Here is a 23,455-nt window from a genome sequence, read left to right on the forward strand (position 1 = left end):
ATGGTAATGGGAGACAGAAAGACTTTTCTTTCCTGAACTAAAACTTTACCGTGCTGATTGAAACTTAGTGGGAGCTGAGTGTTGCTGGTAGTTGATCAGTGGTACCGTGTCCACCCTGTTTCCTACTGACCTGCAAGCCCAGTGGGACCTGTCAGCTCTGAAGTCAGTGCAACTCAAAGGTGCTTTTCATAAGATGCAGAGATGTCCAAAATCTGACTGGATATAGCCTTGGGCAGCTGGCTGTAGGAGGCCCTGCCTGAGCAGGTGGATTGGACCAGATGATCTCCAGAGGTCCCTTCCCACCCCAGCCAGTCTGTGATTCTGTAAATTAGGAACTTTTTGATAAGGTGCAACCTAGAACAACCCCTAGACCAGCAGTACTCAAGCTAGCTCCCTGTGGTATTGCACTTCGAACAGTGGTGGTTGTGTAACAGCATCGCCCCAGAATCAAGTGCTGTTTAAATTGCCTTCTCTTGGTCTTGTTTTCAGGCAATTTCATCTGGAACTAAGCAAGTATATTTGTCCATATGTCAACTTATTTTTCTGCCTTTTATCTCAGGACAATATGCTGTTCAACAATCATTGAAAGATGACTGGCAGAGGTCTGCTGTGCTTGGTGCCTGGGATCCAACTAAATGCATGGCATCACTCTCCCTACAAAACAAACGAATCCAAATCCTGCCACAGCCCTCAAGTCTCCAAATTCAGGTAATTAGATAGGTGTTAAAAATATCCATAATGCTATTGCAGCTTCTCTTAAATGCCACCAGAGTCACTGGAGATGCTATTGTTTTTATAAAGAAAAAGTTTCTACTCTAAAAGAAAACTAGTTAAAGAAGGAAAGTATTAATTTTTATGAATAAAATGTGTCAGGAGCAAGGAACTAAAGAAATTAGAAATGTGACATCTTTACCAAACTTCAATATGTGTTTCCTTTTTGTTTTAGACAAACAAGAATAAAGACAAAAATACCTTGTATTACCATATTCTTAGGTCTAGATTTGGCTTGACACACTAACCCAGATTGTTTTGGACTATAAAGAAGTTGGAATAATAATTGTGAAGCCAAAGCATTGCAATGCACTGGGTCACTACCATGTTCCTCTGCCAGTCAGCTTCCAAACTGCTCCTTGCTCTACAGCACATAAAGAGTACTGAGTCTCTTGGACAAAGAGGACAATTTTCTGCTTAGGGAACAATATTTCTGGGGACAAAATAGATATCAAAAAGTATTTCTCCTCAGTATTTCAAGATGGTTTGTAATGACACAAAGAATTAAATGAATAACCTGTGGAAAAGATGAAACGGGAAAGGCTGGCAGGTCAGCCTCAGGAATTGCAGCAGTTAGTGTAGACTAACGTGCTGGAATTTGGAAGCTTGAGCAAACAAGTTTGTGTCTGTAAAAGTGAGTTAGAAATTACATAAGGACATTCTTTCATGTGAATCTTCTGGCAGTATCATTTCTGGGCAGACAGGCAGCCCTGGGAGGATAGCCATCGTCACTGCCCTTGGTGGATATCTGTGTGTAGATCCAAGAGAAAGCAAAGGCTGAAGTAGTACACAGACAAAGAGCCTATCAGGAAGGAATTCTCAAGGTCCAGAACATCAGTGCTACATCTTGGACAAATACAGCATGTCTGTACATCAAGTACACTTCAGTTTGTGAAGATGACACCACTCCTGCACCACACATGGTCCCCTTAACTTATTTCTGCTGTTTGTCCCATTGAAACCAGGAAACAAATCCCTGAGCTCTGGTCAACAAAACTATGAACACACAGAATTGAGAGGGCAGCAATGGAAGTTCATGTATGGATATGTAACTTCGTGACAATTTTTCCTTTAGAAAATAAAATAAAAAAGTGAAAAGTATGAATAGATTTTAAGAAATGTTATTTGGATTTCATGTGCCAAAGACCTCTTTATTAAAAGCAGGGGTAAAGAAGCAGAAAATTTTCAACAAGCTTTGGTAGTTTAAATAAATGTTTTATAGTAGCTGCAAGACTTTGTTAGTGCTCAGAACAAAAATGAGTTCTGAAGGTATGAGATTTTGTGCTTGTTACACTGAGCACAAAGCCACTTCTTTCCCTGACTCTTTTTCTGTTGTGTATCAATGGCTGAGTTGCAATGGGATCAGTAGTTCCTGTTCTGTGTGATTTTTGTTTCCTTCCTAGCCAACCTAAACATTTGCTTATCAATCCCTCCCTGACAGACAGATCTCCTAGGAGATGCCACAGTTAGAATCATAGAATCATTTAGACTGGAAAAGACCTCTGAGATCATCGAGTCCAACCTGTAACCATTAGGTGATGGACCTCACTTTGGCACAATGTGTGGAGGATTCAAGGCTTCAGGTTAGAGAAGTTCAGCTTGCAAATACAAGTGCTGGGCCATAGACCACGTTGAATGCAACGGATTCAGTGACTCTCTGCTCCCGAAGTGGCCCGACAGTGAATTGAATCTTCCCAGCAGGGTAGATTCCAACAAAGGCAAACGGCCACCATCTGCCGTGGCAGCTGAGTCGGTGATGGAACAGCACCGCTCAGCCTCTCCCCCTCCTCAGCTGCCGCTCCCCACCACCTCCCCATCCCTCCGCTTTGCTCTGCCCTCCCTCGGCGGAGCCCCAGCCGTCCCTCCCGCCCGTGCCCGCCCTCAGCCGGCGGGGGCGGGCGCGCCGGGGCCGGGAGGAGGCGGTGCCTTATAGGGCGGGCGCGGGGGCCGCGCCTGCAGAGCCGCGCCGAGCCCGGCGATACCCTGGACAGCGCCTCGCCGCCGCTCCGCCGCCATGGTGAGTGTCCCCCCTGCACCCCTTCCCGCACACACACACACACACACACACACACACACACACACACACACACACACATCCTCCCGGGCCGCCTGCCTCGGAGCCGCCGCCTCCCTGCCCTCCGCTCCTCCGGGGCCGGCTGAGAGCCCCCGCTGCCCGCCCTCCCTCCTCCCGCGCCGCTACCCCCGCTGCTACGGGCCACATTCGGGGCGTGATTTTTCGGGGGGAAAGGGAGGGCATGGCCTCAGATGCCCCCCAGCCCCCATGCGAGGCACCTGAGCCGCCCGCGCGGGTCGGATCGAGCGGCGGAGCTTGGACATTATGGGGAAGGAGGGAGGGACAGAGACCTTAGGGAGCGGGGAAGGAGGGAGGGAGGGAGGGAGGGAGGGAGGAGAGGGAGCACCGGGGGCACCCGCGCAGCGCGGGGAGCCGGGCGGCGTGCGGGGACAGGCACGTGGAGGAACGGGGTGGTGGGTGGAGGCAGGGATGAAGAGAAGGAGCAAGAGATGCGCAGCCCCTGGGCATTCATCTCCCCGAGCCCCCTGCGCCCTGCCCCGCTCCGAGCAGGTGCATTCTGCTCTACTCCGAGACGCGTTTGAGCGTGTTACATAAACCGATTATTCCCGTTAATTTGTTATCTTAATAGAAACTCTTGCGTTTGCCATGCAATCTGTAGTAGAACGCTTTATTTCCCCCCCATGTAAGGAATGAACAATGGAGTTTTAGATTCCAGTTCAGCATTTAAAAGAGTTAAAGTAGAACAATGAAGTCACCAATTTAGTGAGCAAGACCGATTCCCCATAGCACATTATGTCTTTGCAGTCATAGTAACTTTCCCAAGGGGGCTCATCCTGTTTATAAACAGCAGTGCATTAAGTGTAATGCTGACCGTACAAAGTACGACAGTATCAAAGAAGTATTTTGCAGCCTTAAATTTTGAGGCACATTGGGATGAATAATTTGGTGAAGTTTGTTATATCAGAAGCCTGAGACATGATTCACAACAGAGCCTAGTTTTTCTTTTATATGACTTAACAACAAAAATACTTTTCCCAAAATGTCTTTGCATCATATATAGTAAATTCTGCTTTCCTTGAATAAAAATCAGTTTGGATCCTCCCTCCCCCCATAAATCCAGACATGAATAATATTCAAATAGTCACTCCCTGAATTGGAATTAACTTGAGTCCTAAAAGTCGTGTATCCACCTGCTGTCAGTCTGAATCTGCTTCTCTCCTGTGTATTCTATTTGCCACCAACTCAGCCTTGGGATGACAGATATGAGAAGACCCTATTGAAAAGACCTGAAAGGGTGCCGTCGTTTATGCTGCCTAAGCCCCCTTAGAGTGACCCCCCTACTACATAATTGAATTCGTATTTCCTATCAATTTGGAATATAAACACAAAAGCTATGACTAAATTACCATAGCTGCACAAAGCCTAAGTTAATACCAGCCACTGCTAATGTCTTCCTTGTGACAGAGGAAGAAGGTTACAAAGATACCTGGTGTTGCAGAAGGCAATGTGCATTATTTATCAGTAATTGGTACAGATAATACTCAGGTGCTCAGGAGTACTGGAAAGAAAGTTAAAATACCCTGAACTAGTTAAAATGTTTCATTTTGATTCTTTCCAGGGCTGAGATGAAGTCAGTTATACTAGTGCAAGTCAAGGAAGCATTAGTTGGTGACATAGGCATTGGCAACCTCATACCAATGGAAATTATAGCTGAGACCCACCCTTAACTGTTCTTTCTGGTTCTTAGAGCTGTTCAGTTCACCTTGACATTTTTCTTGAAATGGCCAGAAGCAATAACCGGAAGTTGCCATTCAGAGCTACACATGGGTTTGCATTAGGAAGTTTTGCTCTTCTGTAAGTCCAATAACCTCAGTGTTCAAAAGCTGCTGACATTGCCCAAGCTTTGTTACTTATACATAAAGGCATTCTGAAGAAAGAATTGCCAATCTGAGAAAATCCTTGAAGTGGTATAAAGGTTGAAGGTTGCTTTGGCTCTAAAAGTTTAAAAGAGCGTCCTTGGAATAATAGTTACTGAAATGAAAACCTGAGCTATGGATGAAAGCTGTTGTAATGATGCTAATGCAGGGTTAAAAGTTACAGCACATCGATTTCTAGATGGACCTGGAGCTTGAGGGCAAGGGGTCATAGGGACATTGGAGTATACTACCAAAGTTATCAGGAGCAAATGTAGGACAAACAGATTTTTGGCCCAAGTGGTAGGAACATTGACCAAGCATTCCCTTCTCTAGTGGCATAGAAATAAGCAGGTGTATGTTGCTAGTGTTCTTTAAACTCGATTGAGAGTTTTTTCAGCATCCTGGGTGTTCAACAACAACAATCACTATTATATGTAGAAAGTAGTGTAAGAAAACCTTTTTTGTTGTTGTTTTAAAACCACATTTTGCTGAAGCAGCAAACCACTGCCATCATAAAGTATTAAGTATTTCCTCAGCATCCTCACTGTATGAGGGCAACCACAGTGGGTTGGTTCTTCTGTTTATGTAGTTCACTGCAGCTCTCCTTGCTTCAGTGAATCTAGGTCAAATTACACTGCCTCAGGATTTGGCTGCACCCTTGAACTTTAAACCGATTACACATTTTGATTTGTCAGTGTATTTTCCATGGGGTCAAATCCCACTTTTATGAAGTAAGAGGGTGTATAACATTGCACAGTCATGGCAACTTATGCTTACAAAAGACTAGGTAGCACTAAGGTAAGCATAAACATGAGGACTGTATTTAGTAGTTTCCATGATTTATATCTCTACAAGAATCCAGAGGTAGAGGGATAGGCAGAAGCTTGAATATGTTTTTCATTTCCCTCAGGGGCTCTGATACCCCTGTAATCTGAAGTCAACACAGAAAGACACCTAACTCTTCTAAGCATTCATAAGCCTCATGGCCACCATATCAGGATATGGACCTTGATATGTGCCTACACTGACTGCAGAATGGACACAAAGGGCCCTAGACAGAGCAACAAATGCCTCTTCTTTGTTGACAGTAGCCAAAATAAACCCCTGTCTCATTGTCCACTGGTGTTAGTTTCTCTGAATACTGCATGAGAAAGAGTATTGCAAAGACGATGTTCTAGCCCCTGAACAGTGACACGCAAACTGGAAGAGAACATTTTTCAGCAGACAGAGATCAACTCAGCACAAATACCTGATGACACAACATCCAGTGCTACAGCACCCACAAGATCTCTCCAGCTCCATCAGAGTGAAGAAGGAACAGGCTACAGCAGCCCTGCCATTCAGGACAAGAGCAGGAAGGCAGGGGTTTGCCAGCTGACACAGAATTAATAAGCTATGAGAAAATGTGCTGAGAAACTGCGTATAGAACAGAAAACATAGACCCTACTTGCACAGAAACTCAAGAAGAGACACTGAAGCCTTTTGCACATGGTAGAATTGATTAGGAAAAAAACCTTCCAGGAACTGAAGTAAGAGTCCACCAATTCGTTTGCATAGTTACAGATACCTGCTCACCAAAACCTGCTTGCTGCCCTTGGTGTTGATGCCTTTCATCTCTAGGAAGATCCTTTGGTTCTTCAAGACTGATCAGTGTATCTTCATTACAAGCAGTCTGACTTGTGAAAAAAACACACTCCTGTTGTTCATCAGGCACTTGATTTTGCATTCCTTTAACTTTGTAGCATCTCTTGATTTTACTGAATAAAAGGGTTAATCATATGAAAACACTTTAAATTTCAGTCTCTGACTCAATCAAATTTGGGAAAAAAACCCGCAATAGCATTTTCTTTAGGTATTAGTAAACTCCAAAGTAAGGCAAATATAAAGGGCTGGTTATTCCCTGATCTAAGCAAAATTCAAGTGTAAATAAATAGAATAACATCGTAGTTCTTCCTGATGCTTTCATGCCATGCTATATGAGAGTTTTGTTAATCAGTGCCTGTAAAACTTTAGAAGCTGAGGCATTGATAAGCCTCATACAGAGTCTGAAGTTTGTATTCAATGATAAAGTAATGTCACAAGTGCAGCCTGATTTGTAATTAAAGAAAGTAACGGAGAAGGGGGGGAAATTATGAGGATGGAATTAAGTGTACCATTGGTTGTTCCAGCCAGAGAGCTGCTGGGATGAGCCTGCCTTGTGATGCAGTGGTAGAAAGGTACAAAGAGGATTGCCCAGCTGTAACAGAGAAGAAACACCCTGGGACGTGCAGCTCTGTCACATTATACATGCCACACTTCAGACTTTGAGCACATCAAATTTATCAACCAATTTGTGAGCGCCTGGCAACAGTGGAGCTTGTAAATCCATTATCTGCATACACTCTCCATGGCTTGCCTTATCACATGCTAAATACACGAGCCACAATATCTGAATGACTGCATCTTTACCCACGGGACTGGTGCACAGCTGACAAGTAGAGTAGAATATGAAATGAAGTGAATATTTATGACTTCTGTGGGGCTTCTTATCTACCTAACAGCAAAAGCCACTTTTGCTTTTTGAGGACTAGTTAAATTCAGATCTAGGAGGGTAAGTAGAATCCTTTACATCGTCAAGAAATGACAATTAACATTATATTGTCATTAATACTGAAAGCACTCTGACTTGATGTCAGTCTGACAACAACAGAGTGATAATTTTAAATATTGAGTTCATCTAGCTAATGACTTTTAAACTGCACTGCATTTCCTTTTCCTCAGTCAAAACTGACTGTGATAAAGTGATAAAGGTCAGCTCTCCCATAGTGAAGGAAATCAAACCTTCTCTGGTAGAAATTTGTATACAAAGATATGTAATTAGAGAATAAAGAATTAAGATCATTTTCATCATAGTTTGGAGAGATTTTGATTTTTTTTCCCCCTAAGGAGGATGGATATGGAAATGGAGCAATAAGTAGTTCATATTCTGTGTCATCATTTGAAAACCAAACACAGCAAGAAATGGAAATTAGAAGTAGGGTGACCAAGTTTTAAATAAATATCCTAAACCCAAGCATAAGGAGCCACAACCAAACTGTTCTTCCCCTAGCTCATAAAGAACCTCCTACAGGATGCTAGTCAGTAGTCACCATTCTTGATGCTTTGCAGCCAGTGAAGACAACGTGGTACAGCAACCTAACAGGGGGGATGACTTACACACATGATAAAAAGTCTACAGCTGTTGTTATTTCCTCTATGTGACAATAACTGACGCAGTTTACAGACATTTTGTATCATTAGGGCATTACCCTGCAGCACAGTCATTAGCATTTTTATTCTGAGGAAAGTGTTGGTCTGGGTGTTTCCATGGTGTGATGGGTTTAAGAGTCTGGGCTCTAAAATTCCAGTTATGTGTGGATTAAACTCTAGGATACCCACTGTTGGGGCTGATGGTGAAAGGGAGCTAATTAGCTTGTGCACCCTCTTATCCTGTGCCAGCAGACAGCGCTCTGTTATTTGGGTTCCACACACTTTTAAGAAGATGTGTCCTTGGAGTTCATTGGGGTTCATTTAGGGTTTTAAAAGAGGTAAATTTAGAATTGCTTTGGAGGAGACATAAAAGAACTTCCATACTCTCTGTTTTCTTTATTAAGCTTGAAAATCAACTGTCATTTCCTTTCCTCTCCTTGCCCAGTCTTCTTTAAACATGACTGAAATCCAAAACATGAATTAGCATTTGAAATACAGGGTTTTGCCCTCAAGGATTTAAGGGAGAAATGGAAGGAAGAAAAAAAGTTAAGGACCAGTTACCAGAAGAAGGTATTTCCCTCTTTAATTGTTGTTTTGTGTTCTCAACTGACACTTTAGAAAACAGGCATCAGATTCTGTTTCACTATTTCCCTATATTACACTTGCATCTTCACATCCAACTAGAAGTAAAACTATGCTTTGTTTCTTGCATTTTGCTGTAAGCATGGATAAAACTGTTCCAAAAGGCAAAGTGCCTTCAAATTGGCAAGGAATAAATGGTTGGCAAACGTTTTGAGAGTGATTTCCTTGTCAGGGAATTGGCACATCTCTTGGTAAGGCAGTTCTGAATATTACTATCCACACTCGCTTTCTCTCCAATTGCTAGCTGCAGCCAGCCAAATTGCTTCTGCTGCAGTTTAAAAGATTAGTTGTGAGGTTGTGCAAGTTCTGATCTGGTAGGAGTTGGTATTTGTGTCAGAACCATGTTTTACTGTGCACATGGTTTATTTTTTTCAGAGTTTGTCAATAGTCCATGCAATTCCAGGGGGAAAAAACATGAAGTCTGGTTTTATATTTAAGTGTTCATCAATTTATTTTTAAAATATCTTTATGTATTAAGTAGTTTAAACTATTTGCATTATGTCTGGCTACTCAATATTATCGTCTTCCCCAAATTCAGATGCTTGTGTGATATGAAAAACATCCCATGCAATGGGATATTTTTTAGGAACAGCTGCATCTGTCCTCTCAGCTGTTAGTATTATGTGCCTTCCTGGAGTAGTATTGCAGTGTTACTTTGCTGTTACACCAGAGACTGTACTGTGGATTTAAATCTTAAAATCAGCCCTTCTTACCTAGGAGTACCCTCTTACCTTGACTTGACTTCTTTCCAAGACTTATCTATTAATACTGACAGAAGGCTATGCATGAAACCAGACAAAAACTCCATATTTTCAAGTTCATGGAAGAAAAATGAAAAGTCAAAGACCTAGAACACAAATATATCCAAAATCAGGTTAGTGAAGTCTTTATCGGTTCCTTTCTTCTTCCCACTTCCTACTGCTACTGAAAGCAGAAATGAGAGATGTCTTCCAGCCAGCAGTGATCATCACTCTCCAAAGAGTAGACAGCTTATTTATGTGTTACCTAAGAAATCCAAATCTTCTCCCAAAAATTAGGTACTTCCACTGACAAACGTGTTAGAAGAATCTGGATTCATCCTTAGAAACAGCCTTGGAAATTTTTCCTGTTCAAATACTGGAGTTATTGGCTTTATCTTGCAGCTTGATGATTAAGAAACATGAGAAGGTATTTTTCCCCAGAAAAATAAAGTCATCACATCTCTAGTTTTACAGCATTCTTTTCAATTTCCACGGCTCTGTTTTCTGGCAGAAATTTATATATTCTCTCTAAGATTTTTTTATTTTTCTGATGTGTGTCAAAAGCATCACAGGATCTTCATACTCTCCTTTGAAAGCTGAGATACAGCTTGTGATTTCTTGGTGCAGAAACACATTTGAAACTTGTCTTTAAAACTGGCAATTTGTACAAGGCAACAGAAAAGGTAGCATTTAGCTTTATTGTTCTGCAAAATACAAATAGCTCTCCATTTCAGTGAAAACTGAAATTAAAACCTTTTAGGTTTAATTCAGTTATTTCCTTACTGCTGTCGACTTTGTACCCTGCATTTCAATAGTATCTGCAAAAACTCTTTGAAGATAGAAGGCTAGATGAGAGTTATTTTGGTTGCAATAAATTCAAGAAAACCGAAAAAATGTCCCTTATAACCTATCCTGGAGGAAAAAGAACCACTTTTTTCCCCTTTTACATTTACTAAATTAACAGCATCATTTTATTTCAAATCTGGTGTAACTAAAATGTCCCCTCAGGACTAAATTGAATATTTTTTTTTCACAAAATAATTTCTTTTTCATCAATCAGGAAGTCATTTTCTTTTGTTTGCCGGACACCAGACACCTTTGGGAGATGTCAGAATTCAGATCAGAAAGTGTTTTGATGGAAAGGTACAAAGTTGAAAGCAAAGACAGAGAGCAATGTCACTAGGACAGGTGTAGAAGGGAAACAAGACAGCACTATCCCATTTTTCCCCAGATGTGTTTTCCTGAGTTTAAAGGCGTGTGAGCATTTCAATATTCTGGCTTGTTAAACCTCAGGTCTTGCTGAAGTTTGACAAGCATTCTGCAAGCACTTAATAAACCTAACAACTCCTGAGCACTCAATAGGATAAAGAACATCCTGATCTGCTGAAAACCAGACACCCATACTAGTCCCCTGGTCTTTGGCAAATTTGGGATTTCATGTGTTCTTGCTTCCTTTACAAAGGTGTCCCCCCCACTGTTCCACCTCCAAACATGAACAGCATTGATAAGACACTGGTGTAAGTGTAATTCTCAGGCGTTTTCATTGGATGCAATAAGGTGGTTGTTTAAGCAAAGAGGATACAATATTATTCAAATGATGATTCAATGTAAGTGAAGAACTCTGAACTAAATAACAAAGTAGAAAGCAAAGCGAGATCATTAAACACCTGTGACACATCATTCATCAACCCAGCATCAGATGGGGTTTGAGAATTTGTTACCTGAAATGATGATGCATTTGACTCCATAAACCAGTTTAGGATATACTTTGATCAATATACAGTTGATCAGCTCCTCAGGTTAATACTGCAGGTAACTGAGTTTAAATTAGGAAAAAGACATATGCACAGTCAGAATGAAGGAAGCTTTCAATTTCAATTAGAGCCCTCAAATGACACAGTGTTTATACCTAGCTGGGGAAAGTACCAGAGGACATCTTCAGACATCACCTCCTGGTTTCTTTCTTATAACCTTCATAAAAGAAATAATTTGAAATAGATGGATTTTCTTTAAAATCAGTGATGCTTGCAATTCTTTTATTTTACTTGCTTACCTAACTCTCACAGCTATCACACATTTACCCCCTCACCACATTTATAGATCACACAGACTTAAACAGAAGCATATATTTCTTACTATAGTTGGTTTTCCTGGGGAAAGCTTCTTAGTGCTTCTTTTTTGCCTGAAACATCTTAGTATTCTATGATACTAAATAACTAGATTTACCATTATCACCTTTGCCACTCTTTCAGACAATGCATTTCACTGGCAAACAATTATTCTGTATCTGCTAGCTGGTTTTTCTCTCTTAGTTGATGCTTTTTTGGGTGGGGGTTTGAGTACAGAAGGTTCTCATTTTATCTGTTTTTAAGGTTTTCTGTATTGAAACTTAAATCAGCTGCAAGTGCCATCCGTGCTGCTTCTAAATTCTCCTGTGAAAAAATGTGTTTATTACATTTACTTGTAAGCCATTGTCTTCAAATAGTTATTCCTAACAACACACATTTAATGCAAAGTAAGAAGTGATGGTTATCCTTCTTGGAAACCTGAGCTTGTGAGGATACTCATCTTCTGGAAAGCGGTACTTGATCAGTGCCTGTGATGTGTATCACGTCTCAGATACTTCAAGCTGACCTTGCCAGCAAGTCTGCTTTCCTCCCACCTGCTATCTGTCCACTATAGAGCAGCACTGAACCTCACTGATGCTTCACTATCAAGGGAAGCAAAATTTTTCCAAATGATCTCTGTCTTTATAATGACTGTCTCTTCTGAGAACCAGTTCAGTCAGTCGGGATGGGTGCGACAGCCGCCGTGGTGCAGCGCTCTCATGGAGCTGTTATGTCACATGGAAATTCCCAGCTTCGGTGGTGCTTGACTTTACAGGTCAGCTTAGGCTGATCCTATCAGATGATCTTCCTGAATGCTGAGGAAAGCTAGCTGTGTGAAAAGCCTCCACCAAGAAAGCTGATCTTCTAATACTGGACATAATCACAAAGGCACAAGATGTATTGCAGGACCAGCAATACCCACTGGAGTACTGGATGTCTTCTAGTCACATTTTCTTTACACATAATTAGATATTGTGACATGCTTACCCTTTTGAGTTTTTCGGGTTTTACTTTTCTTCTTTCAATCAACAGTTACTGGTAAATGGTATCTAGCATCAAATGATAAATTAGAAGATAAACGTCTATTAAAACTCACAAGCTTGAAATCCACTTCATTTAAAATTTAATGTACAGATTTTAGAAATAGATATTTTTTAGTTAAAATTTCATGCTTCTTTCCTGGAACAATTTATACTAATTGAAAAGCTTCCTTTACTGAGTTTTGTACCCACATTTGTCACACAGACGTTAGGCTGTTTTGTACATGGGTAGTGACCTCGAAGTGAAATTGAAAGGCTTTGCATGTGTTGGAAGATTAAGGCTGAAACCTTAGAAGCTGGGATGTGAACTCTCTAATCCTCAGCAGCATGCTACAAACACCTCCCCCTCCTCCATTCTTTTCCTTCCCCTTTTTCCACTTACATCCCTATAAATAGCTCAGGAAAGGGTCTATCCATTTGGGCAGAAACTACAAGAAATGGCACAGCAAATGACTGCAAACCAAGAAAAACTGTTTCTCTACTGGGCAAAAGAACACACCAAGATCTCCTTCACCCAAACTGGAAGAGCAAGAACAAATCTCTGAGCTGAGTGCTGTTAATTTTAAGGATGTGGCTAAAGCAGGATACAACATGACCTATCTTACCAATCCTTGCATGGAGAGCAACAGGTAGAAAACGTGCACACACATACCTCAAACTTCAGCACTGAGTTACCTTGCCAGAGTCCTTCATTCCCTGTTTTTAAAGAGAAATTAAGATACTAGGGGCCCAGTGAGTCTGGCCAAGGGGACTGTTACATATGTGTGGAACTCTGCTGGTATCTCCAGCAGCCAGCATGGCGTTTACTCATAATGTGTTGGGTCATAATTGTGCTATGAACGTGCCCCCTCATCAATCTCCTACTTCTTCCAGGGGCAAGGGGATAGGAATTTGTCCTGGTTTAGTGTCCTTGTATAACTCAACAACTTGAGCAGGTTAGACAGGGTATGTATCAGGGCAGATTTTGCCTTTGGGCAAGTACTTAGCCCAGTTTGACTAAGTGTTTATGGGTGCAATTTTCCACAAAGGAAATACAGCTGGGCAGAATTCATCTTAGTAGATTTAAGGTATAAATAAGACACTCAGTAGAGGGTTTGGAAAAAACAGCAAACACATAAGCATTATTATAGATGTGCTTTTGTGGGTTTTAATCCCACTTTGTTCCTTTCTGGGCTTTCTGAATTTACAGATGTCAGTAAAAATCTTAATTTACAGGTGTTCCTTTTAAATGTAATTCTAGATTTACTGTTACAGTGAAAAGCTTGAAAGTATGACTTTAACTTATAGATTGTGTAAATTCATGGAAACAAGAACTTGGTGATTTAGCACAGTAAAAATGCAGGGCAGAGGGGATTTGATTTGGGGGATCTATACTAAAGAAGTCACTACAAAATCTAGCCAAGAATATGAACACCTGTCTGCTCCTGTTGCAGCTGTGCCAGCTGTGCCAGCTCCGAGGCACACACCACCATTCCTTTGCTGCAGGTCACTGTCCTCCACAGCTCCCTACATGAACTTGCCACAGTGTATTTTAAGAGCTCCTGTTTGGATATTTTCAATTAACCAGTCCCTTTATCTGAAATAGGTAACAGCTATACAACCAGCACTGCCAACAACTCTGCAGTGGCATTCCCAGCCCAGGGGAAGCACAGATGAGAAGCCAGTTGCATGGGAGTCCAACTCTCCAGCGAGCACAGTGGCTTTCATGGTACTTAAAATGCCACATATGTTTAGCTCTGATTTAGTTTTTCTGTATGTCTATGAGGAGTTCAGGGCAGTTAAATAATTGCATCAACTGAACACTGTTTCGCTCATGAGGATGAAAGTATTTTCAGGACCATTATTTGTTTCTGAAAAAATAAGGTATCCTATGTTACAGTTTTCTATTTGCTCATGGAACCTTTTGTATTTAAAACATGCTTCTGCACACATTCTATAGCTATTGCAACTTTAAAGTACTTCAGGAGTATGAAATTAAGAGTAGTGAACTTCACAAATTCATTAATATATTGACTTACATGTACTGTTAAATGATGCAAACAAAGTCTGCTGCCTGGAGCATTTTATAAATTAGAAGTGCATTCTACTTTATACATCCTGACTAGGTGACTTTGTTATTGTTTTGAAACAAGTGTTAATTACATGTATGTAGGAAGTCAGTTTTTCCAACATGTCTCACAGTTTTCCTTCTTTGTTCTGTGCTTCACAGGCTGTATTCAATCTTCTACTGCTCTTGTCCTTAGCAAAAGTGTCTGTAAAGGGCATTAACACTGCAGGAAAAAAGTCTGAATTAAGCAATTATTTAGTTAATATTTTACAAGTTGAGTTTTTGACCTACAGTTTTCTGAAGGGCTGCTGACAATTGCCTGTCAAAGAGTGCAAGATATAAAAAGCACCCTAACGCTTTATTTCATTTTTATATGTTTACATTTTAATACTTTATTTTAATTTAGTTTCTTGTCCTTTAAAGAGAAAAACACACAGCCCTACTTTTAAGTCTGCCCAGAGGAGCTAGAAATGCTACCCACACAGATTTTCAAATAATCCTTCCTTGTCTCCCCTGCCAGCAGCCAAGCACCCCCCAGCAACTCGTATGAGATGTTTAAGAAACTCAGGCAAAACTGTTCAGTGGGGGAAAGCCCTGGTCAGGGAACACATTTTATAAAATCCTTTTTTGATCCCCCCCTGCCTGTAGCAGAAGGGGCAGGCAGTCCCTTGTACATTAATCCCTGTTGGACACAGTTGCAGACATCTGGGACGGCAACCAAGAAACCTACTTCTTTGGCATAGAGTGCCCTTTGTCTTCCTGCACTGCCAGGATTGTGGGAAAACCAGAGCTCTTGCTTTTGGGTTTTTTTGGGTGTTTTGTTTTAGTTTGGGGTTTTTTTAAGGTTCTTTGTCCAACAAGCCATGAGATCGTGTGCAGAGGCTTAGGATCTCCTATTCATCTTAGATCATGAAGTTTGTTACAGTAGAAAATGAAGAGATTTTCACAGCACCAGAAAGGATATGTTGTCAGCTTGTCCCTGTTTCTTTCTCCAGAAAAACGATCAATTGTGTATGCCAAGTACAAAATAAAGCCCTGCATGCATTATACTAACTTATGAAATCAGGTTCTCAGCAGCAACAAAATCTGTCTGCAAATAGCGACGAAAACAAACTTATCAAGATATGGCATACTGAGAAAACTGAGCTGCCGTGTAAACTTGTTGTAATTCTCCCCTACCATTTCATTTGCCCCCTGTGCCCTTCTTGTTTATTGTATGGGTCTAAATGTAGGATGGGAGATCTTAGTTGCACATGTGGCAAATTTTGTGCAAACACTCTATACCTGGTATATTTCTGGGGAATATTCTGTTCCAAAACCAAATAATCTGGTAAATCCATAGCCTTAAAGGGGTGATTGCCTCCTTTGTTTTGGTAGAATTATTTTCCTGTGCTTCTCAAAGTGCAGCTGGCTGTCTTGCTCTTATATAAGGAGAAATTACATACTGGTTCTTCATACACAGGTGTCCTTTACCAAGCCTAGTTGTTTGGAAGCAGGTAAGTTAAGCTGTGCAGGCTTTCGTATCACTGATGTAAAATTAATTCTGACACTGATCTGTCTTCCCAACGCCTTGTAAAGTCAACAAGAGCTGAACAGACCATTAAGAAAGCAAACTGTAACAGAATTAACCTCTCCCTAAAAGAACTCTGTGCGGTTCTTTGCCTGTAACTTTAAGACCTGCCTGCTCCAAAGGAAATTTTCTGTTATTCGAGCCAGAACCAGTTCCTGAGGATGGTTGCTTTGCTTGAAAAAGTGATGCATTCACTTAGGCTGTTAGAAGGAGGCAGAATTTTTATCTATTCTTTCATTTTTAACTGATATCCTTTTTGTTTATTCCTTCACAGTCATACATTCTTGTCACATCGTCACTGACAGGAATTATGCTCCAGCTCAGGTCATTCTGTCATTTTAAATCTGACTGTTAGAGCAAAGGAAAAATGAGGTCAATAATTGCTACCATTTTCTTGGGAACTGACAGGCCACATCTGAGATCTCCCTAGAGAAATCTTCTTTAATTACAAGTTAAGCTGATGTTCCCCTGTGTAGCAGGTAGAATTGAGCAGGATTACTTTTAAAAGGATTGCACTGATCTGCTTTGGTGACAGTTTCATTTTGAAATTCTGATAACAAGCAAGAGGATGGATTATAAAGATACGGTTCTTGGGAGTGTACATGACTGACACATTGCAAATTGGGCCATGACAGCAACTCTTCCTTTTTACTCTTCTTTTAAGGCCATATAAAATCTATTTTAAGTGTTGCAATTGGCCTGCATTATTTTAGTGACTACTTAGTATGATCGCAAAGAACATAGCAAAAAGAGTTTGGAAATTGTAGAAGGGAAATCATGCAAGCAGTGATTCAAGAAAGGGAATTTTTTGTCTTGGAGACACTGTGACCCTCAGCCTTTGATAAGACTGAGCAATGAAATATGTGTAAAAGGCAGAATGCTTTCAAGCACTTCAATTATGAAAGGGTTTTGTAAAACTGAATAAATATTAATGGGTTCTTAAATCACTTTTCTTCTAACCCATGGAACTGTAGTGCAGAAACCTCCCAAATCCCTTTTCCTTGTACTTAAAAAAAAAAAAAAAAAAAAAAAGCTTGAACAGCTAATTAATTTTGCAAAAGCAATTTGTCTCACAATAACTGATCTGACAGTAGTGTGACTGGTAAAATAATTCTCGCCTCATTTTATGTGAGCAGTTAGTATTTTCTATGACTCCTAGCAGGTTGCACAGTCCAGAAACAAGACTGATGTCTGAAATAGCTCACACACTTAAAATGTTTTCACTAAAATTCTTCTGCCTCTTAGTGGTTTCTCACCTGTGGTATTGATGGTGTTTCAACCTGATTTGAATCCTGACAGAAACCATAAAGCAGCTATTTCTCCATTCTTATTCCCATATGTGGGATGAGCAGGTGCAGTGGTGAGCAGGACTACAAAACCAAGTGAAAATAGACCTCTTGTTAAACAAAATTTAAAATCCCAAAGCAGAAGGAAGCTAAATATTAGCATGAATATTACGTTTTTCAGAAGTGAAAAGTCTGGAGTATGTTGGCTCCTCAGCTGAAAACAGCTCAAACTCTCATTTCCAATGTGAGTCACCAACCATCAGCCCACAACTGATCAGGCCTGAGAGAAAAGTGTTCCTTCAGCATCTCCTGCTTGTAAAGGCCTCTCACACAGAACTGAGGTGCTTGCAAAGTGCCCGCTTTTGGCAGCAACCCCCAGAGCCAGGGAATCAATTTTCAGGAGTTTTACACCAAGTAAAGCGTTGCACAACTCACTCCACAAGTGTAACTGCACTAAAGCAATACATGCTGGGGTTTGGGCTTTTGTCATGCATTATTATAAATTTGGCAGTACAAGGCAGAACTTGCCCTTCTACTTCACTACAGCTAAAATCTGGCATTTTCAGAGAGCCATAAGAAACCTCTCTGTAAAACCTCACAGTATCACAAGTTGAAACCCAGTCTTTTGGAGGGAGAAGGAAAAAGTAGAAAGCAGGGTGATTTTTGTTAGCTAGGAAGAGAGAATGAAAACACAAACAACAAAGCTTTTACAGTTTGATCTTCATTTTGTATCACAATGCTTTAGAAAGGTGAATGTTAGAAGATCCAAAAGTAAATTTAATTTTTTTCCCTTTCATTGCATTGGGTTATCATCCATTGCATTTTCCTAAACTCCCTTATGTGTGAGATAATGTTATCATTCCTTAAGCTGTTGTTTCAGAGAAGCATTTCAGCAGCAAGGGTAGCCTGCAGATTCACTCCTGTAAAAAACAAGAAGAAAGTCAGCAGTGAGGGTGGATATTGCAACTCTAGATGAGAGGGATTACAGCTGGTGTGGGCCATGTGCCTGCACTGCAGTTACAGCCATGAGCAGGATGGGGTGCAGGCATGTTTTAGGAAAGACCAAGCATAGCAGGTCTTCTTGGGTCACTCTGCTGTTCCGAGGTGACCAGCTAAAGCCTGGCCTGGAGCTCAGAGACCCGAAGCAGAGTGTACATGCTGTTTTGGGGGGCAGTGAGCAAGCTCACCAAAGGGATCTGCTTCCTCGGGGTGAGGAACACTTGTACTTAAAATTTGTAGCCACAAGTGCCGCGTGGGCAGCAAGGCAAAGGCTCTGCCTTTAGTAGGCCACTGTTTCTCTTAAAGCTCTCTGTGAATAATACTCAGAGAGCCATGAGATGCCTAAGGAGGGGTTGTTAAGAGAGCCGTGTGCTCTGACTCGTGGAGGCCACCCAAACTCACACTCCACAGAGGAATGTGTGGAGGTTTCTCAACCTTCAAGCCACAAAGTCATCTGCTTCCCTTTCACCAGAGGGAAAGATAACACAGGAACAGATACTGAAGGATGGGGTTGGCTTTCTGCCACCAGCTGCTTTAGCAGAAAATGTGAATTAAGTCAGGGGAGGTCTGTGCCAAGTCCCTTCTGGCCTTGCTCTTTTCTGTGGTAGCTTCTATCTGCCTGTGGGAGCTGTTGGTTTGACTCTGCTCTTTCTCCACTGTGGGCAGTGTCAGGGGGTGTTTGCTGGATCCACAGTTCCTATTGCTTTAACATTCTGGTCTGGTTTGGAAACACCCACAAAAAGTACCATTGGCACAAATGGAACTGCATAAAGGTGACGTTATTCACCAGAGGCATGTGAAATCGGCACTGAAACTTGGTTTAGGTGCACATTTGTCAAAAGATCAGCTCCTAACTCCCCAAAGAGAAGAGGCATACTATCAAGAGGAAAAATTTCTTCTTTGAGGAACCTGGTCTAGTGGAAGGTCCCTGCCCGTGGTAGGAGGGTTGGAACTAAATGATCTTTAAGGTCAAACTGCTATTCTACCTAACTTGAACTCAAATCTGACATCTTTTTATGACTTTCTTAACTGCTTGGGCTAGCACATCCCCCTGAATTTTTGAGGGTGGTCAGCCATCACCAGCATCAAAGAAAAAGGAAAAATTGGAACTGAAATAATTCATCTCAACATCTGGATTCTAGTCCCTGCTCAGACACATACTTAAGTTTTCCATAGGGAGACAAGAGCTGTAGTTGAAGAAAAATAAATTCCAGAGTTAGCTGGTAGTCTGAGGCTCAGGGCAGATTTAGAATGCAAGCTGAAAGTCCACTGAAATACAAAACAGAGAGCAGGTGTGAACACTGGTATCACAGGCACCCCCGGCAGGCTGGCTGCTGCTGCTTGTATCCAGGTACTGCTTCCTTATCTTGGCTGTGTTTGCAAGGGGAAGTACTTGTGTAGGTGCCCAGCTCCAGGAATAGCTGCTGGCAGTCAGAGGGAAGCAGCCACAGCTGCTCAGTTACCACCCTCCAGAAAGGGAGCTCCTGTTCCCTGTCCAAGTCCATCTGTCTGTGCAGGGAGCCTGGCTACCACAGGTCCCTTGGGACCACAGAGCTCATCAAGACACCTCAGCATCACACAGCACAGCACTACACCGCAGACCTCTTGGAAGAGTCAGCTCTTCCTTGAAAGATCTGAGAGAACACAGAACTGAAATTGAAGATTAAATTAAATTCAGTTAGCTGGTGTAAGGAGCATCTTTTAGCATGCTCCTGGTAATTTAGGCAGTTAAATATTCTGCTTCAGGTTTGATACAAATACTACTGGCAGCCTCCTGCTTCCCTTCAGGCACTGCTAAGTCCTGCAGTAAAATTTCTCTGACCAGCAATAAATTAAGAGAATCTGAAGTCAGGCCACCTAGGCAGCTTAAATGATAAAAGCTCTGACTACATTTAGCTGTGTCTTTCCATGCTTACCAAACTTTGCATCCGTTCATTTTTTATGCCAGAAATGGCCAGCCAGTCTTCATGTTGAGGAATTCACTGAAATTACATTTTCTTCCAGGTGGTGTAACCTGAGCAGCTACTGAGGGAAAACCTGCAAGCCTGCCTTCCCTTTGCAGCTACCTTCCGCTTATCTTTGCATCCTCAGTAACACCACCAACTCAGTTCCCTCTTCAGTGACTAAATCAGCACAAGAGAAGGTGCTCAGCACTTCTGGCTGTAATCCCTGTTCAAACAGCTGTTCCCAAGTCCCTCCAGAGAAAACCAACCTATTTGATGAACCAGTTCCCCCACCAACTTGCTTTGTCAGATAACAGGCTATCAGCCTCATATAGGCTGCCAGCCTGCAGTTGGTCATTTCCAAATACGTGCAAAAAATAACCCTCAACTGCAAAACAAAACTGTCACCAAAGGTGCTGAATTTGTTAATATCAATTGGGAAAATATCCAGATATTTGCACATATGCATGCAAGCTTTAGCATGCATTTAGAATGAATCATGTATTGCATAGCATGAAAAATTAATAGAAGATATGATCTTGTTAGAAAACATTGAAAATCAAATAAAGTTTTTCAGATCAGACATGGCTCTCACTGAAACCTTTTAGAAATACTGTGTGTTTCTCAAACGTAGACAGTGCTGTTCTATGCTACCTTCAAAACTGCTCTTGAAGTTTTTAAAATAATTTACTGGCCACAGTAAGAACATCTTTTTTTCATGGAGTACTTACTGTCTAATATGAAAGCCTTTAGAAGAAATTGGAAGAGAAAAGAAACATACAAAGACCATTCATTTTTTATTTTCTGTGCTAAAGCTGGAACATCCTTCTTTTGTTTATTTTTTCCACCATACCATATTTGTCAGAGATTTTTGCATTACATTGTAATGTATTACAAAGCTTGCATTTCCAAAACAAAGATACAGCTCTCCCTTTTCTTGGAATTCTAAAAGAATGACTAAATATTTAGATGGAGTAGTTCACACATAGTTCTTTTCCTAGTTATTCTTGCCTATCTTTTGCAAAGTAGGAGCATTACCAAACGTTGTTCACATATTATACGGGCACCTCTCTGGACCCAGACCACCAGCAGAGCTTCTCTCACTTCCCTTAGCTTCAGTCCCTTCTGTCACGCCAAATTCCATGCCTTCGAAGGACAGATGGAAGGACTCAGGCATTGAGATTGCTACTGCAGCAAAGACATCTCCCATGGATCCATCTCATGTTGGCAAAAGAGCCTGTTAGCCAGCCCAGGTTACCACAGAGGGCTGTGCTTCTTCTGGGAGTTCTGGCAACACCACTCTGCTGGGTAGGGCTTTTGTGTGCCCCTGTCCCTAATCTTGGTCAGCCACCAGAGTGGAGAGAATGTCCTGGAATGTGGGACACAGAAATTACCATGTCTAGTAAGGACTCCAGTTTCTGTCTCTTCAAATGATTAATCTAAAATGCTAATAAAGAAGATCTAAGATTATGTCTCTTCTAGATATTTTTTTCCTTCCCTCCCTCCCTCCCTCCCATTACATCCATGGGACATAGCAGCAGTCTCAACCCCCAGCTAGCTGTGTTTCTCTCATGAGCTCACTCCAGCTTGTTCCTACTCTCAGTGAAATTGTCTAGCAGTGAGACCCATATATTAAGCAAAAATTACACAAAGTAACAGTTTGTTGCCAGCTCCTGGATGTCCTGCCTCCCAATTTAATTGAATATCTCCCTTCTTATAAGACACAATTCATAGCAAAATCTGGCTCACCTTTCTGCCTTCAGCTTCAACTTTCTCTGCAGTTCACATATAAATCCTTAAATAAGTGCTTGCTTTTGGGATTTTTTTTATATGTGTTTCCCCTACAGACACAACACACAAATCATAGGAGGTAAAGATGACAAAACCCTAGGAGGTTGTCTGAAGCAATCTATGATGGAGAATTGTCCCCCATTGTACATCTTTGATCAGAGTAATTTTAAATGCTTCAAGTAATAAAAAGCTAAACAATTTAATCTATAAGCAGCTCTGACCTGGACTCAACTTTGCTTCATTTCATCCACTATTTCAGCCATTCTAGAGCCAACACTACCATTTACAAAATCTTCTTTAATATTTGTATATTTAAATATATGCACTGTAGCATCTAAGATCAGTTTCTTTAAACATGCTGATAAATTTGGATTAATTCCAGTACTTCTCAGTCACTGACTATGTACAGAGCAGAACTCTTCAGGGAATTAAGGAAAAATTGCCATTTAAATAATAAAAATAATCATATAGCTAATACATGCATTTTCTATCAGGGTAGTTTAAAATATCACAGGTACTTCTAGGAGCTGTATCAGAGAGCAGAGGCTGGCATCCATTTCCACTTTTTCTTTGAAGTCTGAAATGAGATCTTGTTTTGTACAGAGTATCCTAATTTCTATGTAGCTGTGTAAGAACAAGCAACAAATTATCTCGGATTTTTGAGGCACTGAATGACATTCAAAGCTTTTGAATGAAAAAAAAAATCCAAACCAACAGTAATACAAAGGGTTTCCAGATAGCATAAGTAAGATTGAATGCAGTTTACTCATCTGTAAGAAGTTTATTTCAGAAAGATTTTTCATGTTTCTATTGGATCCTGATAGTTTGGTTATAAAGCTATATTAAGAGAAAACCTAAATCACTTGAGGCAGTGTTTTCACTGGGCAATAAATAATGCCTAATGACAGATCATTGGTATTTTGAAAAATCAAAGGTATTTTGCACAAATCAAAGTTATTTTGATATCTGCACTGTTTATATAGCATTTGCCTAATTTTTACATAGCTTATACTACTTTTGCTAAAACTACTAGAAAACCAGTACACATTGGTCTCTCAATGAAGACCAACATTGACAAAGATGTATAAACTTAGAACAAGAATGACATATTTTTTACATACCCGGTGACTTTGAAATTGTGTTTTAGGTGCAATGGCATGACAACTAATTCACTTATGTGCACTGTGCTACCTATTCACTTACTTACATTTCTGTGCAAAATTACTGAAATATCTCATTAGAGAGATCTCTGTTGCTTTATCATCATTGACTTTGTTCTCCCTCCCCATCTTTCCATTTGGGTGATTTGATTAGCTCAGATAACCTACGGTCTTTTTTA

The 23,455-nt window shown here is 40.9% G+C and overlaps 1 protein-coding gene across 2 annotated transcripts in view; it reads left to right on the top strand.

The window, feature by feature from the left end:
• Positions 1-2,689: 2,689 nt before the first annotated feature.
• ELOVL2 (ELOVL fatty acid elongase 2) overlaps positions 2,690-23,455 on the top strand; it is a 48,239-nt gene continuing 27,473 nt past the window's right edge. The window contains exons 1-2 of one of the 2 annotated variants that reach the window (XM_039549440.1): positions 2,707-2,788; positions 14,066-14,188. In XM_039549440.1, coding sequence (XP_039405374.1) covers positions 2,786-2,788; positions 14,066-14,188 — 126 coding nt within the window. In that variant the 5' untranslated portion in view covers positions 2,707-2,785. Of the gene's footprint in view, positions 2,789-14,065; positions 14,189-23,455 lie in introns of both variants that reach the window. The other variant, XM_039549439.1, reaches the window with a different exon arrangement.

This window comes from Corvus cornix, chromosome 2, assembly GCF_000738735.6.
Source record: "Corvus cornix cornix isolate S_Up_H32 chromosome 2, ASM73873v5, whole genome shotgun sequence".
Classification (NCBI taxonomy): domain Eukaryota; kingdom Metazoa; phylum Chordata; class Aves; order Passeriformes; family Corvidae; genus Corvus; species Corvus cornix.